At 46.4% G+C, this 27,770-nt stretch overlaps 1 protein-coding gene across 2 annotated transcripts; it reads right to left on the reverse strand.

Annotated features, from left to right (window-relative positions):
• Window positions 1-1,067: 1,067 nt before the first annotated feature.
• On the reverse strand, window positions 1,068-26,982 carry KCNV2 (potassium voltage-gated channel modifier subfamily V member 2). Of its 2 annotated transcripts, none has more exons than XM_045021506.1 (3): window positions 26,953-26,982; window positions 6,025-7,793; window positions 1,068-2,217 (listed from the first exon to the last, which is right to left on the reverse strand). In XM_045021506.1, the coding sequence occupies exons 2-3, from the start codon at window positions 7,570-7,572 to the stop codon at window positions 1,933-1,935; spliced, it is 1,833 nt and encodes a 610-aa protein (XP_044877441.1). In that variant the 5' UTR covers window positions 7,573-7,793; window positions 26,953-26,982; the 3' UTR covers window positions 1,068-1,932. The 2 variants fall into 2 exon arrangements, with proteins under 2 accessions (XP_044877441.1, XP_044877442.1); XM_045021507.1 differs by lacking the exon at window positions 26,953-26,982 and adding an exon at window positions 17,138-17,240.
• Window positions 26,983-27,770: the final 788 nt, after the last annotated feature.

Raw genomic sequence — 27,770 nt, forward strand, 5'->3', positions numbered from 1 at the left:
GCTATGGCAGAGTTAATGCCCTTCCCTTGTGTTTCTCAGCTGCCTGAGAGACTGCCCCACACTGAGGTCTCTAGTGTCACTGTAAGACTTGAACATGACAACTTACATTCAGCAGCACAATGCAAACAACAAGCAAGAGCCGACCCATTTAAAATACACCCTCCCGTCAGGTTATTTTGCTATGAAATGACTGCTGTGCTGAATAGCAGCCCTTGATGGCATCAATCCTCATTATCATCATTACTTCCTCTAAAGAACTGACCACTTTCCCCATTTTAAGCCCTATATGAAGGCTTACAAACAACATTTCTAGCTTTCAGATCATTGCTCTCATTCCTATTTTAACCCCCCTATGATTTGTCTTATGTAGAAAAGAATGTTCCCAGTGAACTAAAACAATGAAACCACTTGATTTTTGGCTATAGCTAATTTAGAGTCAGATTCTGCTATTCTTACTAATGGGGCATTAGATAGACCTTGTTATGCAAATAATCCCATTGATTTCAAATGATGTTCTCATGGAATAAAATACTACTGAATGAGACCTGGGGTGACAGAATTAGATCCTCAGTATGTACATAATTCTATCAAGAGGATCAATGTATACTCATATCTCAATTTATTATGATTTTATCAATATTGAAACAAATTCAAATGCTTCTTGTCTTACTATTATATTTTCAAAACTACTGGAAGACCTATTGATAAAATCCTGAGGATGAACATGCCCTGTTAGCTAACCATGTCCTTTCCCTTCTCATGGGCAGGGATGGTGTTCTTAGCCTCTGTTTGCCAGACCCTGGGAATGGGCACCAATGGATGGATCACTTTATGATTACCTGTTCATTCCTGCGGAAGCACCTGGCGTTGGCCACTGTCAGAAGACAGGCTACTGGGCTAGATGGACCTTTGGTCTGACCCAGTATGGCCGTTCTTATGTTCCTCTCACTCCATTTTGGCTGTTTTTCAGAACTTTATTTGAACTTAGATCTAAACCACAACTAACCCATAGTGTTCTTAACACACTAATAGAAGATATTCACATTAAACACTGTTGTTCGTATAAAATACATTTAGTTTACAGCTGCATTCTTAAGCAGATTTTTGCATTAAAATGAGCTTGGAAATCTATCACAAACATTTACCCAAACTTACTCACCAGTTCTTTGCCATTATGGAGGATATTAATGGAAAAAACAAAACCAAAAAGAATAAAGTCAACATTTTTCTCACGCCTAAAGTTACTCGCTCTGAGCAAGTACAATTTTGCAAGGCTGCATTACAAAATAATATTGGCAAATCGAACCATGAGCTATGTGTTATAGCACAAATAATGTCCAAAAACCTAAGCAAGACATTGTTTATATGTGAAAGCAACTGATGTAACTATAGCGGGTACATACTATCTGTGTCCGCTCCATGTTTAAAAACCTAATACCTAACCTATTTCTGCACAGCAAATATATTGCCTTTTCCCCCTTCTACATCTGTTTAATTTTTGAGGCAAGAGTCATCCTGCCTATTGCTGAGTAGCAGCCACTGCATGGGAACAGACTCAGTTGCCTTTGGTTTGGCCATGGTGGGTCATTATTGTAGGATGTGTATCGGGCATGGCATTACAGCCCTGAGTCAGCTGTACAACTCAGTCTCTGGCTGGCTAATTCAGCGAGCGCCATCGATACTGGCATCACACATAGAAACCAGGTGCATTGCTGCTGTAATAATGAGCATAAGCAAAAAGAAGCTGAGAAGAAACAAGTAAAATAGATCTGTAATTTTTTTAAAAGACAAAAGCTTGAGATTCATTTTCAGTATTTTCTTATTCCTTTTAGAGCTGTTGCTTTATCTTTATTTGACTTGGGTGATCCGTTGTAATAGTGTTTTCTTGGCTTTCCCCTTGCGCTCCTCTGTCCCTTTATAGTCCCTGGAGTATTAATTGTATCTAGGCCTTGGTAAATAATGGGATGGGCCTTCTCCATAGCACTCGGACATTTTCTTCCTGGCTCTTCGTGTAAAGTTAATCTTGCCTCTTTCCTTCCTTACAGCTGTATATTCATAGGCCTTCAGTTTGCTGTAATAGTCTGAGAATTTATTGTAGAGGATGGAGATGGGCATTCCATTCAGAATTATTCCAAAAGCAATGCAGAGGAAAGCAAACAGGCACCCGAGGTGAGTTTCTGGACACATGTCACCATAGCCCACTGTAGAGATGCTGACCTATAGGCAAATCAATAGTAATTCATTATCCAAACAGAGGAGTGCACATACCTTTCTTTAATCTAGCCAGCTGGGGCTACAGCTTTTCAACACAGTTAAGATATTTTGAACACTTGTATACTAAAAGCCTGAATTATTACACACTGGCTCTACATTGTCCCCGCCTCCCCCCACCCCCCGGGTACCATCCCTAAGTGTAAAAGCTATCCTTAAATAATTAACCCCACTATTGTCATTAGGAAGTCCTCCGGAGTCTGCTGTGTGCTGCAGACAGCACCCCTGAGCCAACCACAGGCAGGTCTGCATAGATGGTCATGTGTGTTAGGTCCAAGGGAGTGGACACAGATTTATGACCTGACCCATCCAGTAACCCTACCACTCTGTGCAACTAGCTGCAGTAGAGGCTGGGTTGAAGCTGCACGGCAGCCGTGTGCCCTTACCCTGTTTTTAAGGAATGGACTGGTCCTCACCCCACCCCCATTCACTTCAGCCCAATAACTTGGGGGTGAAGTGTGTGCGCGCGCGCGCGTGTGTGTGTGCTGACTTTTACCTTTACCTGTCTGGTGAATAAAGTGGTAAATGTGGTGAAGAGCAGGGCCCAGACTGGTGTGTGTCCTCTAGCAGTGAAATACATTTTAAAACACTTGCCTCTGGGAAGAACAGTCCATCAGCACATTTTAATATGGACTTTTTTTAAAATAAGGAGACTAAGGAAGTGTGTAAATAATGAAGAGGCTTTTCAGCTGCTTAAAAGTTTGTTTTGTTTGAAGTGTATGTCAGCAAGTGAGTGATTATCTTTCCTGCTCTCGTTCTGCCATGTTACAGGCACAGAGGGGATGGTGGAGGAGTGCATAGGACTGCCCTGGTTGTTTTAACTGAAGTTTTGGTACTGGGAAACCTTTTGACATCAGATCTCAGTGACAATGCTAGCTGTTTCAGTGAAATCATTTTTAAAGTTCAGAAAATAATTTTTTTGGCATCACCATATTATGTGAAAGTTGAATCCTGCCATCGCTTTATCCATATCTCGTCTGAGACGTTAATGAATGCCCCTCTTCATTCAGTAGCATATTTTTCCTGCTTTACTATACACCGATGGTGGAGGTGTTATGCTGGCTTTTACACTGACACGAAATACTGCAACAGTTAGAACTGCATCAAGCGCCCCAATAACATTTGGTCTAGCATAGATCCCAAGCAGGCATTACCAGTCTATGTCTACTACATACATTTTGTGTGTGTGTGTGTGTGTGAGAGAGAGAATAATAAACATGCTAGCAGAAATGGATAAAACAGGAAGGTTTAGTCCCAGACCAGTACTCTTGTGATTATAGCACTGAATTAATTTTTGAACATTATGGCAGGCAGTGTGCCAGCCTCTCACCATTTAGACAGAATGTTATTTCAGATGAATGAAACAGTAGATTACATGGGGCTGCACCTGGTGCTTCCTGTACCATAAAAAGCATTAGGCATTTGGTTTAACGGCACTTCAGTCACTGGAATTGAATGATCCTACAGGATCAATATTTTAAAATACTTAGTTGAAAGCAAGATACATATCTACCATAGCCCCTACAAGATTATTATCCTGTGCTAAGGGTCTAGTCCTCTTACATTCACTCTTGTCTTATGCATGAGAATTTTGAGGAAATAATCATTTGTGTGTGTGACTGACAAAACTATCCACTATTTAACTTATCTGAATCTCTTAAATTTTTCCTATAATGCCTGGGGGTAAAAGAGAGCCATGCAACATAATTGCTATTTGCACATTTAAGACAGACCTGCAAACCCTTGCTCTTATGTGCTAGATTTTTCTGCTGGTAGCTGGAGTGATGCAAAGGGGCTGGAAAGGAGCTTGGTCTCCCCTGCGAGAGCTTCCACAGCTGGGAGAGAGTCAGAAAAGAATGCACGGCTGTAGCCCACAGTCTGGGGAGTCTGTCAGGGATGTGGCCAGCACGCTTGCAGTTTGGCTATTCTCAGCGGACCCATGGCTCCTTAGAGGCCAGAGTCAGCTGCTGTAAAAAGGAGTAGCACTAAGGATGCACTGGGGCTAGGACTGGCCTTAGAATCAGGGAACTGCAAGCAGATCCTCTGCACCCCTTCTTCCCACAACTGCTCCTCCCAGACAATACTGGCTGCAACTGAGATTTGAGCCCTTTGTTCTTTCAACACTAGCCATATTACCATGCGGTCTATTTCTCACTCTAGGTTGACAATCTAGCATGCACCATGCTGTTCTGCCACAGCTATCACAGAATAACAATACAGCTGTGGCCTTCTCATTCTTTCATTCTGCAGACCACTTCGCAAAGGAACAATCTCTTCCTCCCCAGCCCCCAGACTGAGTCCCTGAATGTTTAATTTTGTGGCTGAGAAGAAAGGCTCTGTGGGCCACTGCTAATGCATAGGGTCTCCTAGCTTGGCTTTTAGGAGTACTCAGTCAGCACCTAGGAGTAAAGTCAGTGGTAGTGCTGTAGCCTTTGCAGGTCACTGTTAAGGAGAGAACAATCATTTTGACATCTCTGTTGTTTGAAACAATGATGTTAGTGCTCTGTAAGGGTTCTGTGTGACTGTATTACTCTGCGGAGGTGGCACAGATTTGGGATTGGAATCCTTTCCTACACTTCAGAAGTTTGAGCCCCCACCTCAGGAAAATGAAAGCAATCATGCCAGCCTTCAACCCTGCCGTGATAGTAGGGCAGTATGTGGAAAACCTGTACTGCCCCATGTCAGTGCAAATGGGCCCTGGCTCAGCCTAAGACAGTGCGTCCCACATTTTGGGAAATGCTGTGCAACACATTGAAGTCCTCTGTTTAGTCACAAATACAGCACAGGCAATGGCTCTGAAAGGTTCCCCGTGCAGACTTGCCCCTGTGCCTCAAACCTCATCCACAAGGGTAAATGCTAAAGATGAAAAGGTCCCTCAGGTTCCAGGTCTCAGGCTTCTTAGCTAAGACCACCAGCAACCATGCCACTGGTGATTTTGCAATATAAACCTCTGCTCACACTAGGAACTAGCCTGAGACCACCTACTCATTCCTCCTAAACAGCCATGAAATGTCATGTCACCAACTTCCTGTCACTACTGACCTATACTAGATTGAAAATAGTGACCTAGATACAAAAGGCTCTGTATCCAATTACCAATCCTTTGAGCCATTCAGACCCCACCTGATCTATTTTTGTCTGCCACTGGTATTGTATAAATAACAACCAAATGCCATTTTGAGTGTATTGTAGAGATGCCACCTACTGTTGGACAACTGCCCATTATAAAATATTTTATGAGGCCAGGCATCTGCAGCTACTTCAACTCCCATAAAGTTGGAGGATTTAAATGTTGAGCAATGAAATCAGAACAAGCTTTTGTCATGCTGGGTCAGCACAGCACAGCCTTTTACAAACTCCCCCAAAAAAGGGAAAAAAACCCTATACAATATATTTATCATGGCACAGACCCACTTCTCTGCAATGCTGACACTAGAAAGAAATCATACACTTCCCCCACCCACATACAAGTCCTCCCCCTTTCTTTAATGAGCAGCAGTGGAAGCGGGAGTGTGTGGCATAGCCACCGACTTCCAGCTCTGCTTCACTGATTATCCCCTGATGCAGTAACTGATGTAAGCTTGCAGCAGAGGTGAGTGTGTGTGTGTGAGCACATGTCCTGTAAAAGCAAAGCTCAGAATTCAGAACAGATGTTCACAAATCTGGGCCGGCTCTCCTGTTTTCAAGACAGGCAGCAACTCTAGCAGGGGAGGGAGCGATGGCTACCTGGCAAAGTGCAATGCATTTACTTACAGCAGCCCACCACCAAGCATGGGGGATGCTGGTGAAGTTGGTGCTGGAGACGTCGTGCTCCACAGAGTAGACCATGGCGGAGAAGGCGAAGATGCCCATGGCAATGAAGAGCAAGAGGCAGCCCACCTGTTGGTAGCACTGGCGCAGGGTAAAGCCGAAGGCGCGCAGGCCTGTGGAGTGCCGGGCAAGCTTGAGGATGCGGAAGATCCGCATCAGGCGCATGATGCGCAGCACTTGTCCTACTTTGCTCACCCGTCCCACCTTCTCAATGTCATGCTCGTGCTGAGAGCCCCGGCCCCGAGGCTGGTCGTCGTCGGCAAAGCACTCCAGCAGCAGCTGGAGGTAAAGTGGGAGGATGGCAATGAGATCCACGGCATTGAGGGGGCTGCTCGCGAAGCGGCGCAGGTCTGGGGTGGAGACCAGCCGCAGCAGATACTCCAGGGTGAAGAAGGCGATGCACAGTGTCTCAACGTGCTCCAGCATAGGGCGACTCTCTCCGCTTTTCCTGTCCACCTGCTGCATCTCCTCCACGGTGTTGAGAGCCAGTGCCACCACAGAGATGAGTACAAAAAGGCTGGAAGCCACCCCCATAGCCTTGGCACTGACAGAGGAGAAGGGCTTCTCCATTAGGTTCCAGAGGCGCCAGCGCTGGGGGCCATAGTAGCGCATGTGGTGGAAGAGCTGCTCACTCTCCTGGGACTCTGCTTGAGCACGCAGTTCCCGCTGCACCTTCAGCTGCTCGCTCAGCTCGTCACGCCGCTCCTCGAAGCAGATGCGGCAGCAGCGCGGCGTATATTTGAGCCGCACCCCCCAGTAGCTCAGCTCCTCCAGGAAGCTGAGTGGGCACTGCTCATCTTGCACCCGCAGCACTCCAGAGGCGTAGAAGTTGTAGACCAGCTGGAAGACAGCGGGGTCCCGATCAAAGAAGTACTCATCCCCCTGAACGGCATAGTCATCGCACAGACCCAGCTGGCGACTGCGATCGGTGGAAGTGGCCAAGCGGCCCAGACGGGTCTTGGGGTAGATGGCCACTGCCTGGTAGGTGAGGCGGTAACTTTTGCCACCTACATTTATGTTCAGCATGGAAGAAGCAGATGCTGCTGCTCTGGAGGAGAAGGCAGGGGGGTTGGGAAAGGGTGTCGAGAACTTGCTTCCCTCCTGAGAGGAATTTTGCTGCTGCCTTTCATCTTCCTCCTCTTCTTCCTCCTCCTCATCCACATAATAGTGGTAGTTCCCCTCAGTTCCCACAGGCAGCACAGCCTGAGAGGCCCATGTAGCAGTAGCAGAAACCCCATTCTTCATCTGTGAGTGCATTATTTCTTTCTCCTCTCCTGCATTGGTTTCTGGGGGAACAATATTTGTTGCAGCTCCTTCCCTTCCTTTACAGTCTGAGAATGGGAACGGTCTCCTTTGGTTAAACTTCAACATGATGCTTCTCTCTCCTCCTCCTCTCCTTCCTTTGCCTCCACCTGACTGAGGAACTAACACCAGGCCCCACTGCCACCAGCACTGACACAAACAATGCTTCTTTCTTTCCCTCTGGAGCATCAAACACAGCTGCAGTTTCACATTTCTCTACTGTCCAGCCACCGCTCCAGTTGTTGTTAAAGCTCAGGCTGGGATACAGACACAAGGGGACTGCTGTTGACCGCTTTAATCTTGCTGACAGGGAAGATCTGAGTGCTTAGAGAAGGGGATTTAAAGGCTATTATCCTGTTTCAGCCCTGGCTCCCTGAGTCTGTGACGTGAATGATTATGGATCCATAAATCTGTGGATAATCAGGAGAAAAAGACAGAGTTTTATTGCTAATAAAAAAAGGGCATTTCCCAACCCCCAGTTTGTATGTGCACAGGATATTCTGAACATGAAAAAGGGGGGTAATGGGGAAATAGGGAACAGTATTGATGCCTTTCACCAGACACAGCTACAGATTGTCTGAATGTTCCATAATAGTAATAAAAATAATTCATCATTAATACGTTGACCTTATTTAGTGATTGTTGCCCATAGCTCTTAAAGCTCTTTGCAAAAGATGGGTGAGTATATTTATTCCCGTTTTCCCTTGGCAAAACGAAAATGCAGCTGGAGAATCAACATACCACCTATTCGGTTAAGGGCTGAGAAAACTCACTGTACATACAACTCCTCTAAGGACTGCTCCAACAAAACCAGAGACGCTCAGATTTGTCACTCCTGATATTTCTAAGATAAAATAAAAGGCAGAAAAAAAGACTCCCCACCCCCCCTGCCTGCTATTCTGCCCTTTCTCTCCCAACTTTCAAGCCTTTTTTATACATCATAGAGCAGAGGTGGGCAACCTATGGCACGTGTGCTAAAGGTGGTACGCGAGCTGATTTTCAGTGACACTCACACTGCCCAGGTCCTGGCCGCTGGTCCGAGGGCTCTGCATTTTAATTTAAAATATTTAAGAAGCTTCATTTAAAATTAAAAACCTTATTTACTTTATATACAACAATAGTTTAGTTATATATTATACACTTATAGAAAGAGACCTTCTAAAAACATTAATGTATTACTGGCATGCAAAACCTTAAATTAAATTGGGGAGGGATAACTCAGTGGTTTGAGCATTGGCCTACTAAACCCAGGGTTGAGTTCAATCCTTGAGAGAGCCATTTAGGGATCCAAGGCAAATATCTATCTGGGGAGTGGTCCTGCTTTGAGCAGGGGGTTGGACTAGATGAGATCCCTTCCAACCCTGATATTCTATGATAAATGAAGACTCATCACACCACTTCTGAAAGGTTGCCAACCCCTGTCATAGAGAAACAAGAGGGGTACGAGGCTATTTATGTTACCCATATCAGTCACCTTGAGTGTAAAATTACACTTTTCTGGGTACCATTCAGGACAAAACTTTCCTCTTTATTATTCTGGACCCACTGAAATAGATCATAGGCCAGATCCTTGGCCCTGATCCAGCAACTTCACATAACTCCAGCAATGCTAACCAGCCTTAATGCCACATTACCTGTCCCAAAGAGGACACGCTCTGCTTTGGGGAATCCTCAGGCAGTATAGAGCTGCTGTAATGCAGGAGGTTAAGGGTGTGTCCCTATACTCTGAATCCCTGGATGCCAGAATGGCCCCTTAGGGCCTGTTAGCTATAAATAGTTACCAGAGAAATAACTGCTCTACAGCCAAAATGCTTCTGAAATAAATGTAGTCCAACTTTACTAATTCTGGGTCACTGAGAACCAAAATGATGCTTAAAATTGTTGATTGGCTCTAGTTTTCAAGATATGCTATTGGGTCAGTATATATGACCCTTGACTTGGGAATAGCGGAGGATAAGTGAGTTATAAAGGGAAGGGATCTCAATTTAAACCAGAAATGACTAAAATACATCTTTGACTGGATCTATGAATAAATCTATGACTGGGTTTGGACAGTACTTGCTTTTTAGGCAAAACAATGAATGATGCAATCTGAAGCTGGTATTGCATCATACATGATATGAATTGCATCATGTTATTCCTAGAAGTCATGGATGATGCAATCATAACGAAGCTTACATCACTCTGCTGAACAAATTGCCTTATATCAGCTCTAGAAATCATACAGTGGCGTGCTCTCTTATTTGTTAGTGTTTGATTTTGCAAAGGGACACATTTCTGTTTAGCCAAAGTGAGCAGAGATGCCTCGTATTTGTGTGAACAGTGCAGATAACTTCTGCTATGTTTGTGGTGAAGTGACTTTTGCATCACAAAAGCGCAGTATAACCACTATGGTTAAGAAAGCCTATCACCTTTATTTTGGCTGCAAAATTGGAGATCAGGACAAGAGGTGGGCCCCACACATATGCTGCAACACTTGTGCAACAAATCTTCGCCAGTGGTTGAACAGGAAAAGGAAATCTATGCCTTTTGCAGTGCCAATGATTTGGAGAGAGCCAACAGATCATACCAGCAATTGTTACTTCTGCATGGTGCCTCCAGTTGGGAAAGGTGTGTCAAAGAAGAAGAAGTGGACTGTCCATTATCCAAACATTCCATCAGCTATACGCCCAGTACCCCACGGAGAAGGACTGCCGGTTCCTGATGCACCAGAATCATTCTCACTTGAGTCAGACGAGGAAGAGGATGAAACTTCTGGTCCTGAACCATCAATGTCACAGGACCCACATTTTCTCCCATCCTCCTCCTCTGAACCACACCTCAGAACACAAAGTGAACTGAATGACCTTGTCAGGGATTTGGAACTACCCAAGAGTAAGGTAGAGCTGTTGGGCTCCAGACTACAGCAGTGGAATCTCCTGGCAGGTGATGTTAGGGTTTCCATGTTCCGTGACCATCAAAAGGATCTTGTCCCATTCTTTTTCATGGAAGGTGATCTTGTAGCCTGCAACAACATCAATGGTGTGATGGCAGCCCTCAACATCATTCACGATCCAGATGAGTGGAGACTGTTCATTGATTCATCGAAGATGAGTCTTAAAGCTGTTTTACTGCATAATGGCAATGTTTTGCCATCAATTCCAGTTGGTCATGCAGTCCATAGGAAGGAAACCTATGACAACATGAAACAACTTTTGAGGTGCATAAACTATGACCAACATCAGTGGCAGCTTTGTGGCGATTTGAAGGTTGTTGCTCTCTTGCTTGGTCTGCAGACTGGATACACAAAATACTGCTGTTTTCTCTGCGAATGGGATAGTCGTGCAAGAGATTCCCACTACATCAAGAAAGATTGGCCACTCCGACAGTCATTGGAGCCTGGGAGGAAAAGTGTTCAGCATCCACCACTTGTTGAATCAAGGAAGATTTTGTTACCACCCTTACACATCAAGCTGGGTCTGATGAAGAACTTTGTCAAGGCCATTGACAAAACACAAGCAGCTTTCAAGTACCTCCGTGGAAAATTTCCAAGGTTAAGTGAAGCTAAGATAAAGGAAGGTGTCTTTGTTGGTCCTCAGATTCATGAACTTCTTCGAGATGATGCATTTGACCATGCACTGCGTGGCAAGGAAAAGACGGCATGGAAAGCCTTCCAGTTAGTGGCAATAAATTTTCTCGGAAACAACAAGGCAGACAACTACAGGTTGTTGGTGGAAAACCTCCTAAAGGCATACAAAAGCCTTGGTTGCAACATGTCACTAAAGATACATTTTTTGCACTCTCATCTAGATTTTTTTCCACCGAACTGCGGAGCAGTGAGCGACGAGCACGGCGAGCGATTTCACCAGGACATTGCAACAATGGAGAAACGCTATCAGGGCAAATGGAGCCCATCAATGCTTGCAGACTATTGCTGGACAGTGACAAGCGATGCTCCATTTAATGAATACAAGAGACAAGCCAAGAAGCGCCGAGTAGACACTGAATAGGACTAAACTATGTACATAATAGTTTTTTGCCTTTTGTTTCATAATTTATATAACCCTTTTGCTGATTTTTAAAGTGTTACATAAACAGGACAGGTGAAATATTATCATGTAAAGCAACCATAAACACATGAAAAGACCTAGGTTTACAATTTATGATTAAAACTCTACTATCTACACAATATACATAGACATAAAATGTAAAAACTTAAATATCTTAGAAACAGTAGCCAATCAGTTGTTTTAATTGTCAAATTTGAATTCAGCACATCAAAATACATAATAAATAGCACATTTTATCTCTGAAGCAGACGACTTCTCAAAAATTGTAGACCAGTATAACATGCTTCCAAATATAAAACTTACCAAACTAGTCCCTTACCACATGTTCCCAGATTCTCAGGATCTGCTCCAAAAGCCCAAAGGCTGTTTCTTTTATCTTCTTGGCTGAAGGAGGGCATGGTGGATAGGGAGAGAGAACTTGCAGTGTTTTTGCCCCTTGCTTTTGTAGTTCAATCCCCCTCAGAAATGCATTTTCCCGAGGGGTACCCCTAGATAAATTTAATTCCTGCTGGGAGGACAGAGACAAGGGGTGGTGAGGTGAAAGAGGTTTCATGCTGTTGTTTGCTAAGATACAGAACTGTTTGTTCCTGGACCTTTCCCTTGCCAAAGAATGGGCACTAGACAGGTGATGGCCCATCAGCTTTGCTGACACCGAGCTAGAGGCATCAGTTTGTTCTTTATCTTTGAGAGACAAGTTTATCCACTCCCCAAACTTGTCTGGTAAACACACTTCAGTTGTGATTTCAGCTTATGTTTATAACTTTACTTATAGTGTTGCTATATACATCTCACCATGGTATTAGTGACCAGTCAGGGATTAGTTTTCAAATGCTAATTTACAAGCCATATTTTGTACAAAGATTATTACAATGGGGTGCAGAGTGTGTGAATACAGGAGCTTTCAATCACACCAGTGATTTCCACCAGTTCAGCGATTTCACTGTCTTTAAAATTTGGCAGCAAACAGGTACTGCTTAATATTATTTTTTGTATTTAATTTAAATGATTAATATGTTATGTTGAGGCCTAAACTCATTATACATTGTTAATGTCAAAGTTAATTTTAAATAGTTTTTTTTAAACTATGTATTTAATTTAAACAACAAAATCTGGGCTTTTTTTAATTAAAAAAGAATTGATTTTTATCCACGCTCTGTGGCTGGCAGGGATCTCTCTGCTAGGGCCTTGGACCTTTGGAACTCATTTCATCCCTACGTTTATCAGGCTGCAGAGTGTCCTTTTCTTCCTGGCTGGTGAGGAGATGAATGTGAGGAAAGGGTAGCAATGGCAGTGGGCTTTGGGGATTGTGTGCAGGGTCAATTAATTAGTTATATTAACATTGGTGCTGTGTATTTGGTTGGTGAGGGGGACCAGACAGGTCTATTTATTTTAATGTATTTTAAAGAAATTCTTAAGGATGACCAGAACTTTGGATCTCTTTCTTTTCTCTTTATCCTCCTATACTTGCAGGTGCATAGGGCATCCAGCAGTTTCCGACATTTATTTTGGTCTTGTGCTGGTCTGTTCAGGCTTCCAAGTGTCATGTTGATGGATTTAGCTTCTCTCTGTATTGACCTTCACAATGTTTCTCTAGGTCACCCTCTTTTTTGTCTTTCCAGCTGGTGTCCATGTTGTCAATTGACATGGAAGTCATGTTGATGATATCCTTAAAGCATGTCCTAAATATGTCCATTGTCTTCTTCTTGCCATGTTTGATTACTTTAAGGTGGTGTACTCTACTTAGAATTTCTAATGTTATAATAAACTCTTTCCAATGGACTCTGAAAATCTTTCACAGGCATTTACTGTGGGATGACTTGACCTTCTTATCAATTGCTGTTGTGGATTTCCACGACCCTGCTCCACAGAGAACAGACTTGATGATAATGTTAAAAATTTGTATTTTTGTGTCAGTGCTAATCATGCTACTTTTCTAAATCTTTTCAAGAGGATGGTCCCCAAAGATATTGCCGGGATTCAGAGCTTTGGATGGATGCTCTTTTATTACACTCTGTATAAATCTAAATATATTAATAAATACACTTATTCTGGTTTTACAGTGCTGTAACTCCACTGACTTAAATGGGAGTTTCATGCATTCAGAGCCACTGAAAAATTAGGTTGGTTTTATGTAGGTGTCAACATAAAAGATTCATACAAATTACAGTTCCTTAATTCTAGGCATGCAAATTTAGACAATGTTGGCATAATGAATTATTACTATTTGTTTAAAGTAGTGCTCAGTGTGCTAAAATAAAATGCTGCGCAAAAAATTAAGTAAGGCATGATCCCTGTTCTGACAGACTCACAATCTAGAAAGACAGGCTGAATGGTAAGGGAAAGGGACTTATAAAAGTTCATTATCTTAAACGAAATCTTCTCTTGTTCAAAATGTCTAGATATTAACTTGCATCATTAGTATCTTTCAGCTCTGAGATAAAACGCTCTAGAGAACACTGGGAAGAGGCAATGCTTCCTGCTGGTTCATTAGCAATAAGGGACATAAGAGGCAGGCAGAGCTGTAGGAAAGAGATCTTTACTGAGCCTGCACATAGGCTAATGTTACCTGCTGAGTGGTAGCATGGTCAGATCTTACATTCCTCAGCCACAAGTAATGCACTAGACTAAATCATGTCCCTCCTGAAACCTGATCCTCTTTCTCCACTTCCACGGATCATAGCACACCGGTGATGTTATTAAGGTTCCCTCTGTCCAGGTTTTTCCAAGATCATCCCCTTTTGGATGTAGCTGTCACATGAAGTCTGTACAGGTGCTCAGTACACACTGCTAGCTGTCTAGTTTAATGGACTCAGGATCATCTCAGATATCCTGTTTTCTGTACCTCATAGGTGGCACCCTAGATGTTATCCAGTGGGGGCTTTACAGCTCTGGTGTCGTTCATGGATGACCTGCAACAGAAAAAGCTAGAAGGAAGAAAACCTGAGAAGTACTGGAGAAAAATTCAGGCTGACAGGCAGATTCAGGAACAGAATTCCTCTGAACCTGTGGCACTGCAGTGATGGAAGCAAAGGGAAGCTACTTCTCATCTTCCATAGAGACAGCAAAGTCTTGCCCCTCACAACTCTTTCTGCTGAAAGTCATTTGGGGAAAATATGGTCACTCTATGTAAACCGAGTCTCCTGCAGCAGCAAATCAAGCTCAGGACAAGAACACAATGTTCTCTTTGAAATAATTTGAAACCATTCTTACAAGAAGCAGTGATGGCATTACTAACACTAGCAGCCTTGTCCTAGGCTTTTATTAGAGCTCCATACAAAAGTAGTATGGGCCAGATCCTCAGCTGGTGTCAATGAAGCTACACCGATTTACACTAGCTGAGGATCTGGCTCTATGGGTCTATGTGTTTGTCTCAGTATGTCTTTATACAGAAGCTGCTTATCTCTCACACAAAGGAATTCAGGATGGTTAACTGGAATCAAGTTCCTTCTTTTGGTGCACGCTGGATGTTTCATAGTCAAGGGTCTCATCAAGAGTCATTCACTTTTATGACACTGCAGCTCTAGAAAGAAAGTCTGCTGTGAACATCAAAGATCCTATTTTGTATTGTACATTCAAGCAATAGTTTTGAACATTCTTTGTAGATTTTGGGACTGATGAGAAAGACTGTTCGAAGATAGATTACAAACCTTTGAATCCGTGTCCATGTATATGATCACATCCCAGAAGTCCATGCAATTCAGGGCATGCAAAAACAATGACCAGGCATTCCTTCTCTGTTCAAGCATATAGTCTTGTGTTGTTGGAGATGGTCCCCTACAGGCAAATGCTACAGGCTGACTATCTTATAATACCTCTGCTCCCAATCTGCATCATGTGCATTGCACTGAATGGTTACAGTTTCCTTTACATCACAATATCAGGATTGGATTGTTAGCTACTAATTTTTGGATTTGTATGAAAGCATTTTGCTGTTGGATTCTTCCTAGCTGCTAAAAGAGAGAGTAAGGCCTCTCTTAGCAGGGACTGTCAGCACCTTCTTTGTAGAAGTAAATCCACCTAACACTTTAAAACATGCAGTACTCCATCACTTTACACCAGCAACCTTGCAAATTAATGCCCAGTTTCCAGGCTTATTTTTTCTAAGCCAGCTAACTGAGAAACTAGCTAAAAATAGCCTACAATGCCACCTTTCTTCTGCCAAAATCCTGCATCCTTCCTAATCAGGCTTCATGGCAGGGCACAATACAGAGACAATACTTGTTGCCCTGATGAATGACCTCCTTTCATCCACAGAGAATAAAAGCACATCCATACTCATCCTGCCATTCTTCTCTGTGACACTCAATCTTGCTGATCACCACAGTCCCCTGTTCCAGCTCTAACAAGCCGCTGGGGTGAATGGAAATGAAATGGCTCAGGTCTTTCCTCTCAGACTGAACCCAAAGGGTTATTATGGGCATCTGCTTCTCCACCTCCAGGACCCTTACAACTGAGCTCATGGAAGGCTCTGTAGTGTACTCGCCATCTTCTTATTCGCTATCTCTATGAATCTGTTAAGGGTGGGGGTAAGACAAGACAGGCTGACAGGCAGATTCAAAGATGATGACACTAGCTCTATGCCTCCTTTTACCATAATCATAAACAGCACCACCACACAGCTTTCTAATGGCCTAACTGTGATTAGGACCCAGGCAGACAGCAGCTGGCTGAAGCTGAACCTGACTAGAGTGAGGCGATGCTGATTAGGAAAGGGAGGGGAAAACACATGCTTAAAATGTTTTCATTCTCCATCACAGGACCATTCATTAAAGGTATCTGCCCTCAGATTGTTAACACAATCCATGGCTTGGGGGCTCTGGGAGCCTCATACTCCATACTGCAGTTGGATACCCAAATAGGTATGATAGCAAAAAATGCCCATTCCCATCTGTGATTGGCCAGAAGGCTGTGCCCAATACTATCAGACACAGATCTGGCCACAGTGGCAAATATTTGTAATTTCCAGGCTTGACTATTTGTCTTTATATCTAGGAATGAAACCCTGTCCAGGAAAAGCTTCAGCTCATACACAACACAGAAGTCTGAAGGCTAACTGGAAAGCATTACCCTAGGCCACCACTTGGCTGTAGCTGCCCATTCAAGATCTCTGTCCTGCTTTGCAAAGCTGTAACAGGGCTCGGCTCTAGCTGCCTGAGAGCTCACTCTCTAAAGCAACCAACTCATCAGGCAGCTACATTCCACTGGAACAATAAAAGTTTTGACTACTAGAGGGTGACTTGTGGGGTACAGACTCTTCTCAGGGCTGATGTGTTATTTTCACAAATCACAAAATTGGCATCCTTTTGTCTGTGAGAGATGGTGGGAATTGAAGCCTATGCTGTAGATGGTTTGCAATGTCGCATGTGACAGAATAGTCCAAGCTGAGATTTGCATGATCTTTGGCAGTTACTGCAAATGTATGTATGTTGGTTGGGAGCTGCTTGCTTCCTATGGGCTCTTTTCTTGGTTTCTTATTTTTGCCAGGTGCAAGGTTCCTGTCTGCCTTTCAACTTTTGGTCTAGCCCCAGGCATCCCATGAGGCAGACAGACCGTGGCACTAGTACCTAACTGTCCGGGGGCTGCGTGTCTTTGTGGCAGGCTGTGGCTGACCAATGGAATGCAGTGATTTCTCCCACCATCGAAGGTGACCCTTTGCACCCTCCCCTATGCCAATCAAGTGAGAACTTATAACCCATAACTGCCACCTTCTGTGTTGTGTCAATGTTGCCAGCAAGGATGGAGTGTCCTTCTAGTGGGGCGGACTGCCCCACTCCCTGTGAGAGTGGGCTGCAGCAAGCCAGGGCGCCTGTGCAGACAGGGAGCCAATCAGAAAAGGGCTTATTGTGAGCCAATCAGGGCCCAGTTTGGAGACCGCCAATCAGGGCCAGGCTCAGACATATATAAAGGCTGCTCAGGAAGGGAGCAGTCAGTCTGTCCCAGGCCTTTAAGAGGGGAAGGTCAGTCTCCAAGGGTGGAGACTAGCACTATGGACAGCGCAGTGCTGGCCAGGACTCAGGGAGGCTAGAGAGCTTGAGCCCATAGCCACCAGGCTGCAGGTCCTGAAGGGAAGGGCCTAGCGGGTGCAAGGGGCCGTAGGGGAAGCGGCCCAGGGAAGCAGACAGATGAGGGGAGAGAAGGAGGACAGCGAGGCTGCTGCCAGAGGGACCCTGGGCCGGGACCCAGAGTAGTGGGCGGGCCTGGGTCCCCTCCTTCACTCCTTGCAGTACATCCAGCCAATGGGGCGGCCATTATACTACGCCAGATCCCTGACAAAAAGGGATTGGACTCAGAGGGCGGTTGGACATAGTGGCTGGGGTGTGGGACTGCTGAGCACCGACCCCCCCAGAAGGGGGTGCAGATGGACTAAGGGGGACTGCCGGAGGGCAGTGGCCTCAAAGAGGATGCCGCCAAGCAGGCAGCAACGCAGGTCCAGAGATAACAACAGAGGGCAGAACGACGGACGGGACACCACCAGGAGGAGGCGCCCCACTGGATGGAGCTAATTCCCGGAGTCACCAGCAGGAGGTGCCAGGTGGTGAGTCCCAACCCGTTACAGTCCTCTCCACATGATGTGGCTGCTAGAGCCTGGGCTTTGCCCACGTGTCAGAATACCCCTCTTGATTTCACTGGTTTGGACCAAAGGAAGGATGGGAGTCGATACCTTTGAAACCAATTACGCTGCAGGAGCTGCCAGTCCAGACGAGATCTTCCATCTGCCTGCCTTTTAGGGCTCCACTCCTAGATTGGGCCCTTCAGCTGTGGCTAATAACCAATCTGTCCTGTGTGGATGTCGTTGGCAAAAACACTGAGTGAGCAGGCTGTCCAGCACTGTCTATGATTTGGGCAGTGGGGGGCAGGTGTCATAAACATACAGCTAAGGGTAGCATAACATCCCTCTTTACCTTGTAATGGGTTAATTCCTCTTTTACCTGTAAACGGTTAAGAAGCTCAGGTAATCTGGCTGACACCTGACCAAAAGGACCAATAAGGGGACAATATACTTTCAAATCTGGGGTGGGGGGGAGGCTTTGTCTGTCTGTTCTGTGTGCTTGCCGGAGTCAGATCAAGGAAGCAAGCAATTCAACTCCTATAAAGTTAGTAAGTATTTAGCAAGGAAATGCGTTAGTTTACTTTTATTTTGGCTTGTGTTTTCCTTTGCGTAAGAGGGAGGTTTATATTTGGTTTTGTAACTTTAAGGTTTTGCTTAGAAGGGAGATCCTCTGTGTTCTTCAGTCTTTTGTTATTCTGTAAAGTACTTACCATCCTGATTTTACAGAAGTAATTCTTAGCCTTTTCTTTAATTAAAATCCTTCTTTTAAGAACCTGATTGATTTTTCATTGTTTTAAGATCCAAGGGTTTGGGTCTGTGTTCACCTGTACCAATTGGTGAGGATATTATTCTCAAGCCTCCCCAGGAAAGGGGGGTGTAGGGGCTTGGGGGATTATTTTCAAGCCTGCCCAGGAAAAGGGTGTAGTAGCTTGGGGGGATATTTGGGGAAGGTAGGGCTCCAAGTGGTCCTCCCTAAATGTTTGTTTAAATCACTTGGTGGTGGCAACATTACCTAATCCAAGGTACAAGGAAGGATTTGTGCCTTGGGGAGTTTTTAACCTAAACTGGTAGAAATAAGCTTAGGGGGTCTTTCATGTGGGTCCCCACATCTGTACCCTAGAGTCTGATGGAATTTCCTCTATCAAGGTTTCCACTACCCCCTTCAGGTGCTCATCAGCCCGAAGCTGTTGGCACTTGCTGAGATTTCTGGGTTAATTAACTGCTAACCAACACTCAGCTTGACCAGTACAGGTTATATGGCTTATGGGCATAGTGGTAAAAAGTTTTCAATTATGTGCAGTAATTATGTGTGTGCAGATTTTTTTTTATGGGCTGGAGGAAGAAGAAAGTAGGCTTAGGTAACCAGGCAGTGGCCAGCATCCCTTGAGAAAATGTTGACTGATCAATCAGATGACACATTTATAACAGACTTCCTGAAAATAGCATTTTTATAAAAGGTAAAACTATCTAGAATTAAAATGGACAAAGGCCATGGGAAGACAAAATTGAGCAAGCAAGCCATGAAGTGCGCCTATTCCTCCTTGAAAAGTGAATGTATAAAAGTGGCATTTTCTTACTGAGCAGATCTGCTCCATGGGTGTATTCAGAGCCAGATCTGCTTACTTGGTTGAAAACAAGTATGATTTTACTACTTTTTACTGCCCATGGCCCTGCACAACCAGCACATCTTTGTGAAAGTGAATTGGAAGGAAATGTTCATAGATGTCAAGGCCAGGAAGGACTGTTAAGATATTCAAGTCTGATGTCCTACCCAACACTAACCACAGAATTACACCCTGACCCTGCAATCCTTGCATTGCAGCCAATTAATTGTGGGTCAACTAAAGTTAACACAACTTCCATTAACACTAGTCTTTGTTCAACCCTACGGGCTTCAAAATTATGTGCTCAGTTACACTTGCAGAGTGACACTGAAGGGCAGCACAGGTGTAATGGAGAGCGTCATTTGGTCTGCAGGACCTTTGTTTACTGATGATGCACAAACCAGAAAGAACCCAGCTTGGTTCTCGGATCCAAGGGTGACTCTGCTAGGTTGGCAGTTAGAAAAACATTTTTACTTGTAAACGGAACAAGGCACAAAGCCATTTTCACAAAATCACTGTTCAGCATAGAATCACGCTTTTAAGACTGAATGTGGCAAGTAATTGAAAAAATTCAATCTGTCAAGAATGTAAGTTCCAAGAAAATGGTATAATTATCAAAATAGCTAGGGCCCCAAGTTTGCCCTCAGATATTAATGGAAGTCAATATTCCTATTGACTTCAATTAGATTTTTACCAGTATATGTGAGGGCAAGAAATGGGCCTTTAAGCTTAATTTTCAGTCACTGTATGAACAATCTCTCAGGCTTAGTGAATGGGGATTTCTTTGGAAAACTCACACTAGGTAATGCTGATGAACATGATACACCATGGGTATGGCTACAGTTGCAGCTGTACAGCGCTTGGAGTTAAACCTGTCTTCGTACAGCTGAGTAGGGAAAGCGCTGCAGTCTGGCCACACTGACAGATGACAGCGCACTGTCGTGGCCACATTTGCAGCATTTGCAGCGGCGTTGGGAGTGGTGCATTATGAGCAGCTATCCCACAGCCCACCTCTTCCCATTCTGGCGCCATGGGTTGTGGGAAGGGGTCGGATGGTGCAGGGCATTCTGGTTCCTGTCCCAATGCCCAGTGATGCATTGCTTCACATCCCAGCAATCCCTGTGTTTCCGTCCACATTTGGCACCATCTTTCAACGGTTTCTGTGCAGCGCGATCTGTGTTCCGTTTTGGTCTGCGGGAAATGGAGCCCGAACTGCTGAGGAGTATGCTGATGAATCTTGCCAGCAAATCATGTCTGGCAGTTGAGCTATTCCTTAAGATCCAAAGTGACAGTGAGGAGTCCGACGATGATAGTGAGTCGCGTAACGCGTACGACACGAAATTGCTTGTGGCATTCACAGGCATGCTCAGCACTGAGGAACGCCGCTTTTGGGCTCGGGAAACACGCACTGAGCGGTGGGATCACATAGTCATGCAAGTCTGGGATGACGAGCAGTGGCTGCAGAACTTTCGGATGAGAAAAGACACTTTCATGGGACTATGTGAGGAGCTCACTCCCACCCTGCGGTGCAAGGACACAAGATTGAGAGCTGCCCTGCTGGTGGAGAAGCGGGTGGCTATTGCAATCTGGAAACTGGCAACTCCAGACAGCTACCAATCGGTCGCAAATCAATTTGGAGTGGGAAAGTCGACCGTTGGAATCGTGTTGATGCAAGTTTGCAGGGCCATTAATTGCATCCTGCTAAGAAGAACTGTGACTCTGGGGAATGTGCAGGATGTTAGGGAAACCCATTTGTGCAAAGCCATCCACAACTAGGGTTAGGGTTCCTATGGGTAGGCCACTTGGAGCTAGGGTTAGGGTTCCTATGGGTAGGGCTTCCAGCCCTAGGTTTAGGGTTCCTATGGGTAGTGCACATGGAGCTAGGGTTAGGGTTCCTATGGGTAAGCCACTTGGAGCTAGTGTTAGGGGGCTCCTATGGGTAGGGGTTCACGCCATAGGGTTAGGGTTCCTATGGGTAGGGATTCCTGCCCTAGGCTTAGGGTTCCTATGGGAAGGCCACTTGGAGCTAGGGTTAGGGTTCCTATGGGAAGGCCACTTGGAGCTAGGGTTAGGGTTCCTATGGGTAGGGCTTCCCGCCCTAGGGTTAGGGTTCCAAAGGGTATTGTTTCCAGGCCTAGGGTTTGGGTTCCTATGGGTATGGTTTCCAGGCCTCGGGTTAGGGTTCCTATGGGTAGGCCACTGGGAGCTAGGGTTAGGGTTCCTATGGGTAGGGCTTCACAGCCTAGGGTTAGGGTTCCTATGGGTAGGGCTTCCCAACCTAGGGTTAGGGTTCCTATGGGTAGGCCACTTGGAGCTTGGGTAAGGGTTCCTATGGGTAGGGCTTCCCGCCCTAGGGTTGGGGTTCCTATGGGTAGGGCTTGCCGCCCTAGGGTTGGGGTTCCTATGGGTAGGGCTTGCCGCCCTAGGGTTCGGGTTCCTATGGGTAGGGCTTGCCGCCCTAGGGTTCGGGTTGCTATGGGTAGGGCTTCCCGCCCTAGGGTTCGGTTCGTATGGGTAGGCCACTTGGAGCTAGGGTTAGGGTTCCTATGGGTAGGCCACTTGGAGCTAGGGTTAGGGTTCCTATGGGTAGGCCACTTGGAGCTAGGGTTAGGGTTCCTATGGGTAGGCCACTTGGAGCTAGGGTTAGGGTTACTATGGGAAGGCCACTTGAAGCTAGGGTTAGGGTTACTATGGGAAGGCCACTTGGAGCTAGGGTTAGGTTTCCTAAGGGTAGGCCACTTGGAGCTACGGTTAGGGTTCCTATGAGAAGGGCTTCCCGCCCTAGGGTTAGGGTTCCTATGGGTAGGCCACTGGGAGCTAGGGTTAGGGTTCCTATGGGTAGGGCTTCCCAACCTAGGGTTAGGGTTCCTATGGGTAGGGCTTCCCAACCTAGGGTTAGGGTTCCTATGGGTAGGCCACTTGGAGCTAGGGTTAGGGTTCCTATGGGTAGGGCACTTGGAGCTTGGGTAAGGGTTCCTATGGGTAGGGCTTCCCGCCCTAGGGTTGGGGTTCCTATGGGTAGGGCTTCCCGCCCTAGGGTTGGGGTTCCTATGGGTAGGGCTTCCCGCCCTAGGGTTGGGGTTCCTATGGGTAGGGCTTCCCGCCCTAGGGTTGGGGTTCCTATGGGTAGGGCTTCCCGCCCTAGGGTTGGGGTTCCTATGGGTAGGGCTTGCCGCCCTAGGGTTGGGGTTCCTATGGGTAGGGCTTCCCGCCCTAGGGTTGGGGTTCCTATGGGTAGGGCTTCCCGCCCTAGGGTTGGGGTTCCTATGGGTAGGGCACATGGAGCTTGGGTTGGGGTTCCTATGGGTAGGGCTTCCCGCCCTAGGGTTCGGGTTGCTATACGTAGGCCACTTCGAGCTAGGGTTAGGGTTCCTATGGGTAGGCCACTTGGAGCTAGGGTTAGGGTTACTATGGGAAGGCCACTTGGAGCTAGGGTTAGGGTTCCTAAGGGTAGGCCACTTCGAGCTGCGGTTAGGGTTCCTATGAGAAGGGCTTCCCGCCCTAGGGTTAGGGTTCCAAAGGGTATTGTTTCCAGGCCTCGGGTTAGGGTTCCTATGGGTAGGCCACTGGGAGCTAGGGTTAGGGTTCCTATGGGTAGGTCTTCCGGCCCTAGGGTTAGGGTTCCTATGGGTAGGGCTTCACAGCCTAGGGTTAGGGTTCCTATGGGTAGGGCTTCCCAACCTAGGGTTAGGGTTCCTATGGGTAGGGATTCCCGCCCTAGGGTTAGGGTTCCTATGGGTAGGGCACATGGAGCTTGGGTTGGGGTTCCTATGGGTAGGGCTTCCCACCCTAGGGTTGGGGTTCCTATGGGTAGGGCTTCCCACCCTAGGGTTGGGGTTCCTATGGGTAGCCCACTTGGAGCTAGGGTTCGGGTTCCTATGGGTAGCCCACTTGGAGCTAGGGTTCGGGTTCCTATGGGTAGGTCTTCCCTCCCTATGGTTAGGGTTCCTATGGGTTGGGGACTTGGAGCTAGGGTTAGGGTTCCTATGGGTAGGTCTTCTCTCCCTAGTGTTAGATTTCCTATGGGTAGGGTACTTAGAGCTAGGGTTAGGGTTCCTATGGGAAGGGGACTTGGAGCTAGGGTTAGAGTTCCTATGGGTAGCTCTTCCTGCCCTAGGGTTAGGGTTCCTATGGGTAGGGGACTTGGAGCTAGGGTTAGGGTTCCTATGGGTATGGGACATGGAGCTAGGGTTACGGTTCCTATGGGTAGGTCCTCCCGCCCTAGGGTTAGGTTTCCTATGGGTAGGCGACTTGGAGCTATGGTTAGGGTTCCTATGGGTAGGGGACTTGGAGCTAGGTTTAGGGTTCCGATGGGTAGGTCTTCCCGTCCTAGGGTTGGGGTTCCTAGGGTAGTGGACTTGGAGCTAGGATTAGAGTCCTGTTTGTAGGGGACTTGGAGCTAGGGTTACGGTTCCTATGGGTAGGGTACTTAGAGCTACGGTTAGGGTTCCTATGGGTAGGTCTTCCCTCCCTAGGGTTAGGGTTCCTATGGGTAGGGTACTTTTACCTGAGGTTAGGGTTCCTATGGGTAGGGGACTTGGAGCTAAGGTTAGGGTTCCTATGGATAGGGGACTTGGAGCTATGGTTAGGGTTCCTATGGATAGGGGACTTGGAGCTAGGGTTAGGGTTCCTATGGGTAGGGATTCTTGCACTAGGGTTAGGAATCCTAAGGTTAGGGCACTTGGAGCTAGAGTTAGGGTTCCTATGGTTTGGGCTCTTAGAACAAGGGTTAGGGTTTCTATGGGTAGGGCTTCTCAATCTATCGTTATTTTTCCTAAGGGTAGGGAACGTGGAGCTAGGGTTACGGTTCCTATTGGTAGGGCTTCCTGCCCTAGCGTTAGGGTTCCTAAGGGTATGGCTCTTTGAGCTATGGTTAGGATTCCTAGGGGCGGGGTACTTGTAGGTAGGTTTAGGTATCCTATTGTTAGGGCTTCCTGCTCTAGGGTTAGGGTTCGTAACGGTAGGGCACTTGGAGCTAGGGTTAGGGTTCCTATGGATAGGGCTTCCCGCCCTAGGGTTATCGTTCCTAAGCGTAGGGTACTTGGAGCTAGGGTTAGGGTTCCTATTCGCATGGCACTTCAGGCTAGGGTTAGGATTCCTATGGGCAGGACTTCCCGCTCTAGGGTTAGGGTTTCTTAGGGCAGGGCACTTGGAGCTAGGATTAGGGTTCCTAATGGTAGGTCTTCCTGCTCTAGGGTTAGGGTTCCTAACAGTAGGGTACATGGAGCTATGGTTACGGTTCCTATTGGCATGGCACTTGGGGCTAGGGTTAGGGTTCCTTTGCGTTGCGCTTCCCACCCTAATCTTAGGGTTCCTAAGAGTAGGGCACTTAGATCTAGGGTTATGGTTCCCATGGGCAGGGCTCCCCGCCTCAGGGTTAGGGTTCCTAAGGGTAGGGCACTTGAAACTAGTAATAGGGTTCCTAATGGTAGGCCTCTTGGAGCTAGGTTTAGGGTTCCTAAGGGTAGGGCACTTGGAGCTTGCGTTGTGGTTCCTAATGGTAGGGCACTTGGAGCCAGGGTTATGGTTCATATTAGTTGGGCTTCCTACCCTAGGGTTATGGTTCTTAAGTGTAGGGCATTTGGAGCTAAGGTTAGTGTTCCCCAGCAACTCGCCATAGCTCTATGCTGGGGCTCGTTTGGCGCGTGGTGGCATGGTCACCTGGATTGATTCACTGATTGCTCAGTCAAGTGTGGGGTGCTTACAGGACGGGGATTTTTTAAATTCCCGGGGAATTTAAAGTCTGGGTCAGACGGTTGGCCCCCTGAGGCTAGGGCAGTAGAGTTCGAACTGATGCGTAGAGTGGCTAGAATAGACATTGTGGGATACTGCTGTATACCTCTGGAGGCCAATCAGAGTGCTTTGGGCGGCCACACTGGCAGCACAGCACTGCAGCAGCAGCTCTATACTCTTTATTCTTCTCATGGAGGTGGAGTACAACAGTGCTGTAGCCACGGAGATTGAGCGCTGTATGTGCCTTGCCAGTGTGGATGGGGAGTGAGTTACAGCGCTGTAAAGCCACCACCAGCACTGTAACTCAAGTGTAGCCAAGGCCCAAATCTTTGTATGTTTAGTTTCACTGTAAGCTCTTTCACTTAGTCTCAGCATGGGGTAATGGGCCTGGCGAGCTCAGGTGAAAACCTGTCTCCATTGAAGTCAATAGGAGTTTTGCCATTGACTTCAATAGGTCTGGATTTCACCATTAGACTCCAGTGAGAATTTGGACAACAGAAATCTACATGAGCTGTAAACATTCACAAGGCAGAGCAGGGGGAAGGACTTGGGCTGGGCCCTCACAAGGAGGAGCATCATCAGCATTCTGCTCATGCTTGCTCTTTGCTTCTCCTCCTTCACACACCGATCCATTATTAGGAGTGATTGGGGGGGGGGGAAGTCCTCAACCAGAACCATGCCAAGACTTAGATCCACTCAGCGCTGAGAACCTCCCCCGTGTCCACCTACATAAGGCATGAAAACAAGCCACAGTGGGCAAGGGGATGTTTGTAGCTTTGGGTTGGGGAAGGGTCAGTCTCCTCTAGCTCCCTGCTGTCCTCAGCTGAAGACTTTCTCTGCTCCCAGCTCTTTATGCTGCTGCTGACTTGGGGTTTCCTCTGTGGCGGCTTCCTCCTCCTCCAGGCATGCTCCAGCTGCTGCTGCCTCCAAATAGAGACTGTCACAAGCACCCCCTCCTGGCTCCTTCACACTACACCCACTTGGAAATTTCCTCTGGGGCTTCTCTCCTCTCTCTCTCCCGTCTCTTCCTCCTAAGTCCCACCCCTCCCCAGATGCTTTGTTTTCCTCACTTGGGGGCTTCATTGCTGTCTGCTTCTTCTTTTTTCTGTTTCAGCACACAATCCCATCCAGCCAGCCCATCTTTGTCCTTATCCATTTCTTTCTCCCTCCCTTCTCAGCCAGCTGGCTCTGTAGTGCCTCTTCCCTGCCCCCATCAACCTGTCCTGATCTATAGAAGTTGCACATATTTTAATAAAATAAAACTACACTATACAATTTTAATCAGAAGTGGACCCCAGATGCACTTAAAAGAGCCCAGTGAGGGACTGTGGCAAATTGCCGGCACTATTATGATGGGTCTCGCACTTTCTCTTCTTTGGGGTGGGGGTTCAGGGCACCATTTCTTGCCCCTGGATTGGAATATTAATTGCCCCACTAGTGTCTTTGAGGAGGGGAGTGGAGAGGGAGGAACCTGGGCCCACCCTCTACTTCAGGTCCCAGCCCAGGGGCCGTGAGGATAGTGGTGAACCACTTGAACTGGCGGTTCCTTCCCCTGGGCTACTTCCCTCTCCTGCCCTTCAGCTTGTGGGGGGGGCTTCCTTCCCTCCCTCTGCACAAGCCAGGTGCCACTTACCTAGGGTCTTGGACTTCTTAGCCCACTGCAGCACTCCTCCAAACTCTCCTCTGCTTTCTCTTCAAACTGTTCTCTGCTCCAATACCAATCCTTTCTGCTCCAACTCCCACACTATCTGATTGAAGCAGGGTTTTTTTTATCATGTGACTGACTGCAGGTGCTCTAATTGGCTTCAGGTGCTCTAGTTAATCTATAGCAAATTTTCTTCCCCTTACAGGGAATAAGGCTCCCTTGTAACACTCTCCTGCTGCCTTCTGGCCATGCTGTATCACAGGGACATACACAGTCAGTCATTCCCTCTGTGATATCATCCAAAAAGCATTTGTAGGTAAGCCATTATCTTCAAAATAGAAAGTGTGAGCTGGTCATTGGAAAAGTGAGTCATGTGAAGTATGTTACAAGCAGTGGGCTATTTATTTTTAATTAGGCCTAGCTCACACAAAGCATATGATGCTGGCTACAGAGCAGAGAACTCTGACCAAAACAGGATGCTTGAAAATATCAGAAGGCTATCGGAATATCATTGTGCAGATAGCATCAAAGGAAAACAGAATAAAACAATTCTTTGGGAAACAAAGGGGTTATGAATAAGTAGGGATGGGAAGAAATCAAACCTATGGGTAGTCGGAGCCATAAGCATAGGCAGGTAAGGATCATTGCCCCCATTTTACAGATGGGGAAACTGGGCACAGGAGGTGATATTATAGATCCACAGGGTAGGCAATGGCAGAGCCAGAATAGAATCCAAGTGTCCTGAGACTCAGTCGAGTGCTCCTTCCACTAGGAAACAGAAGTGTTAATGCGTCATTCCACAAAAT

Source organism: Mauremys mutica, chromosome 6, assembly GCF_020497125.1.
Source record: "Mauremys mutica isolate MM-2020 ecotype Southern chromosome 6, ASM2049712v1, whole genome shotgun sequence".
NCBI classification, from domain to species: Eukaryota; Metazoa; Chordata; order Testudines; family Geoemydidae; genus Mauremys; species Mauremys mutica.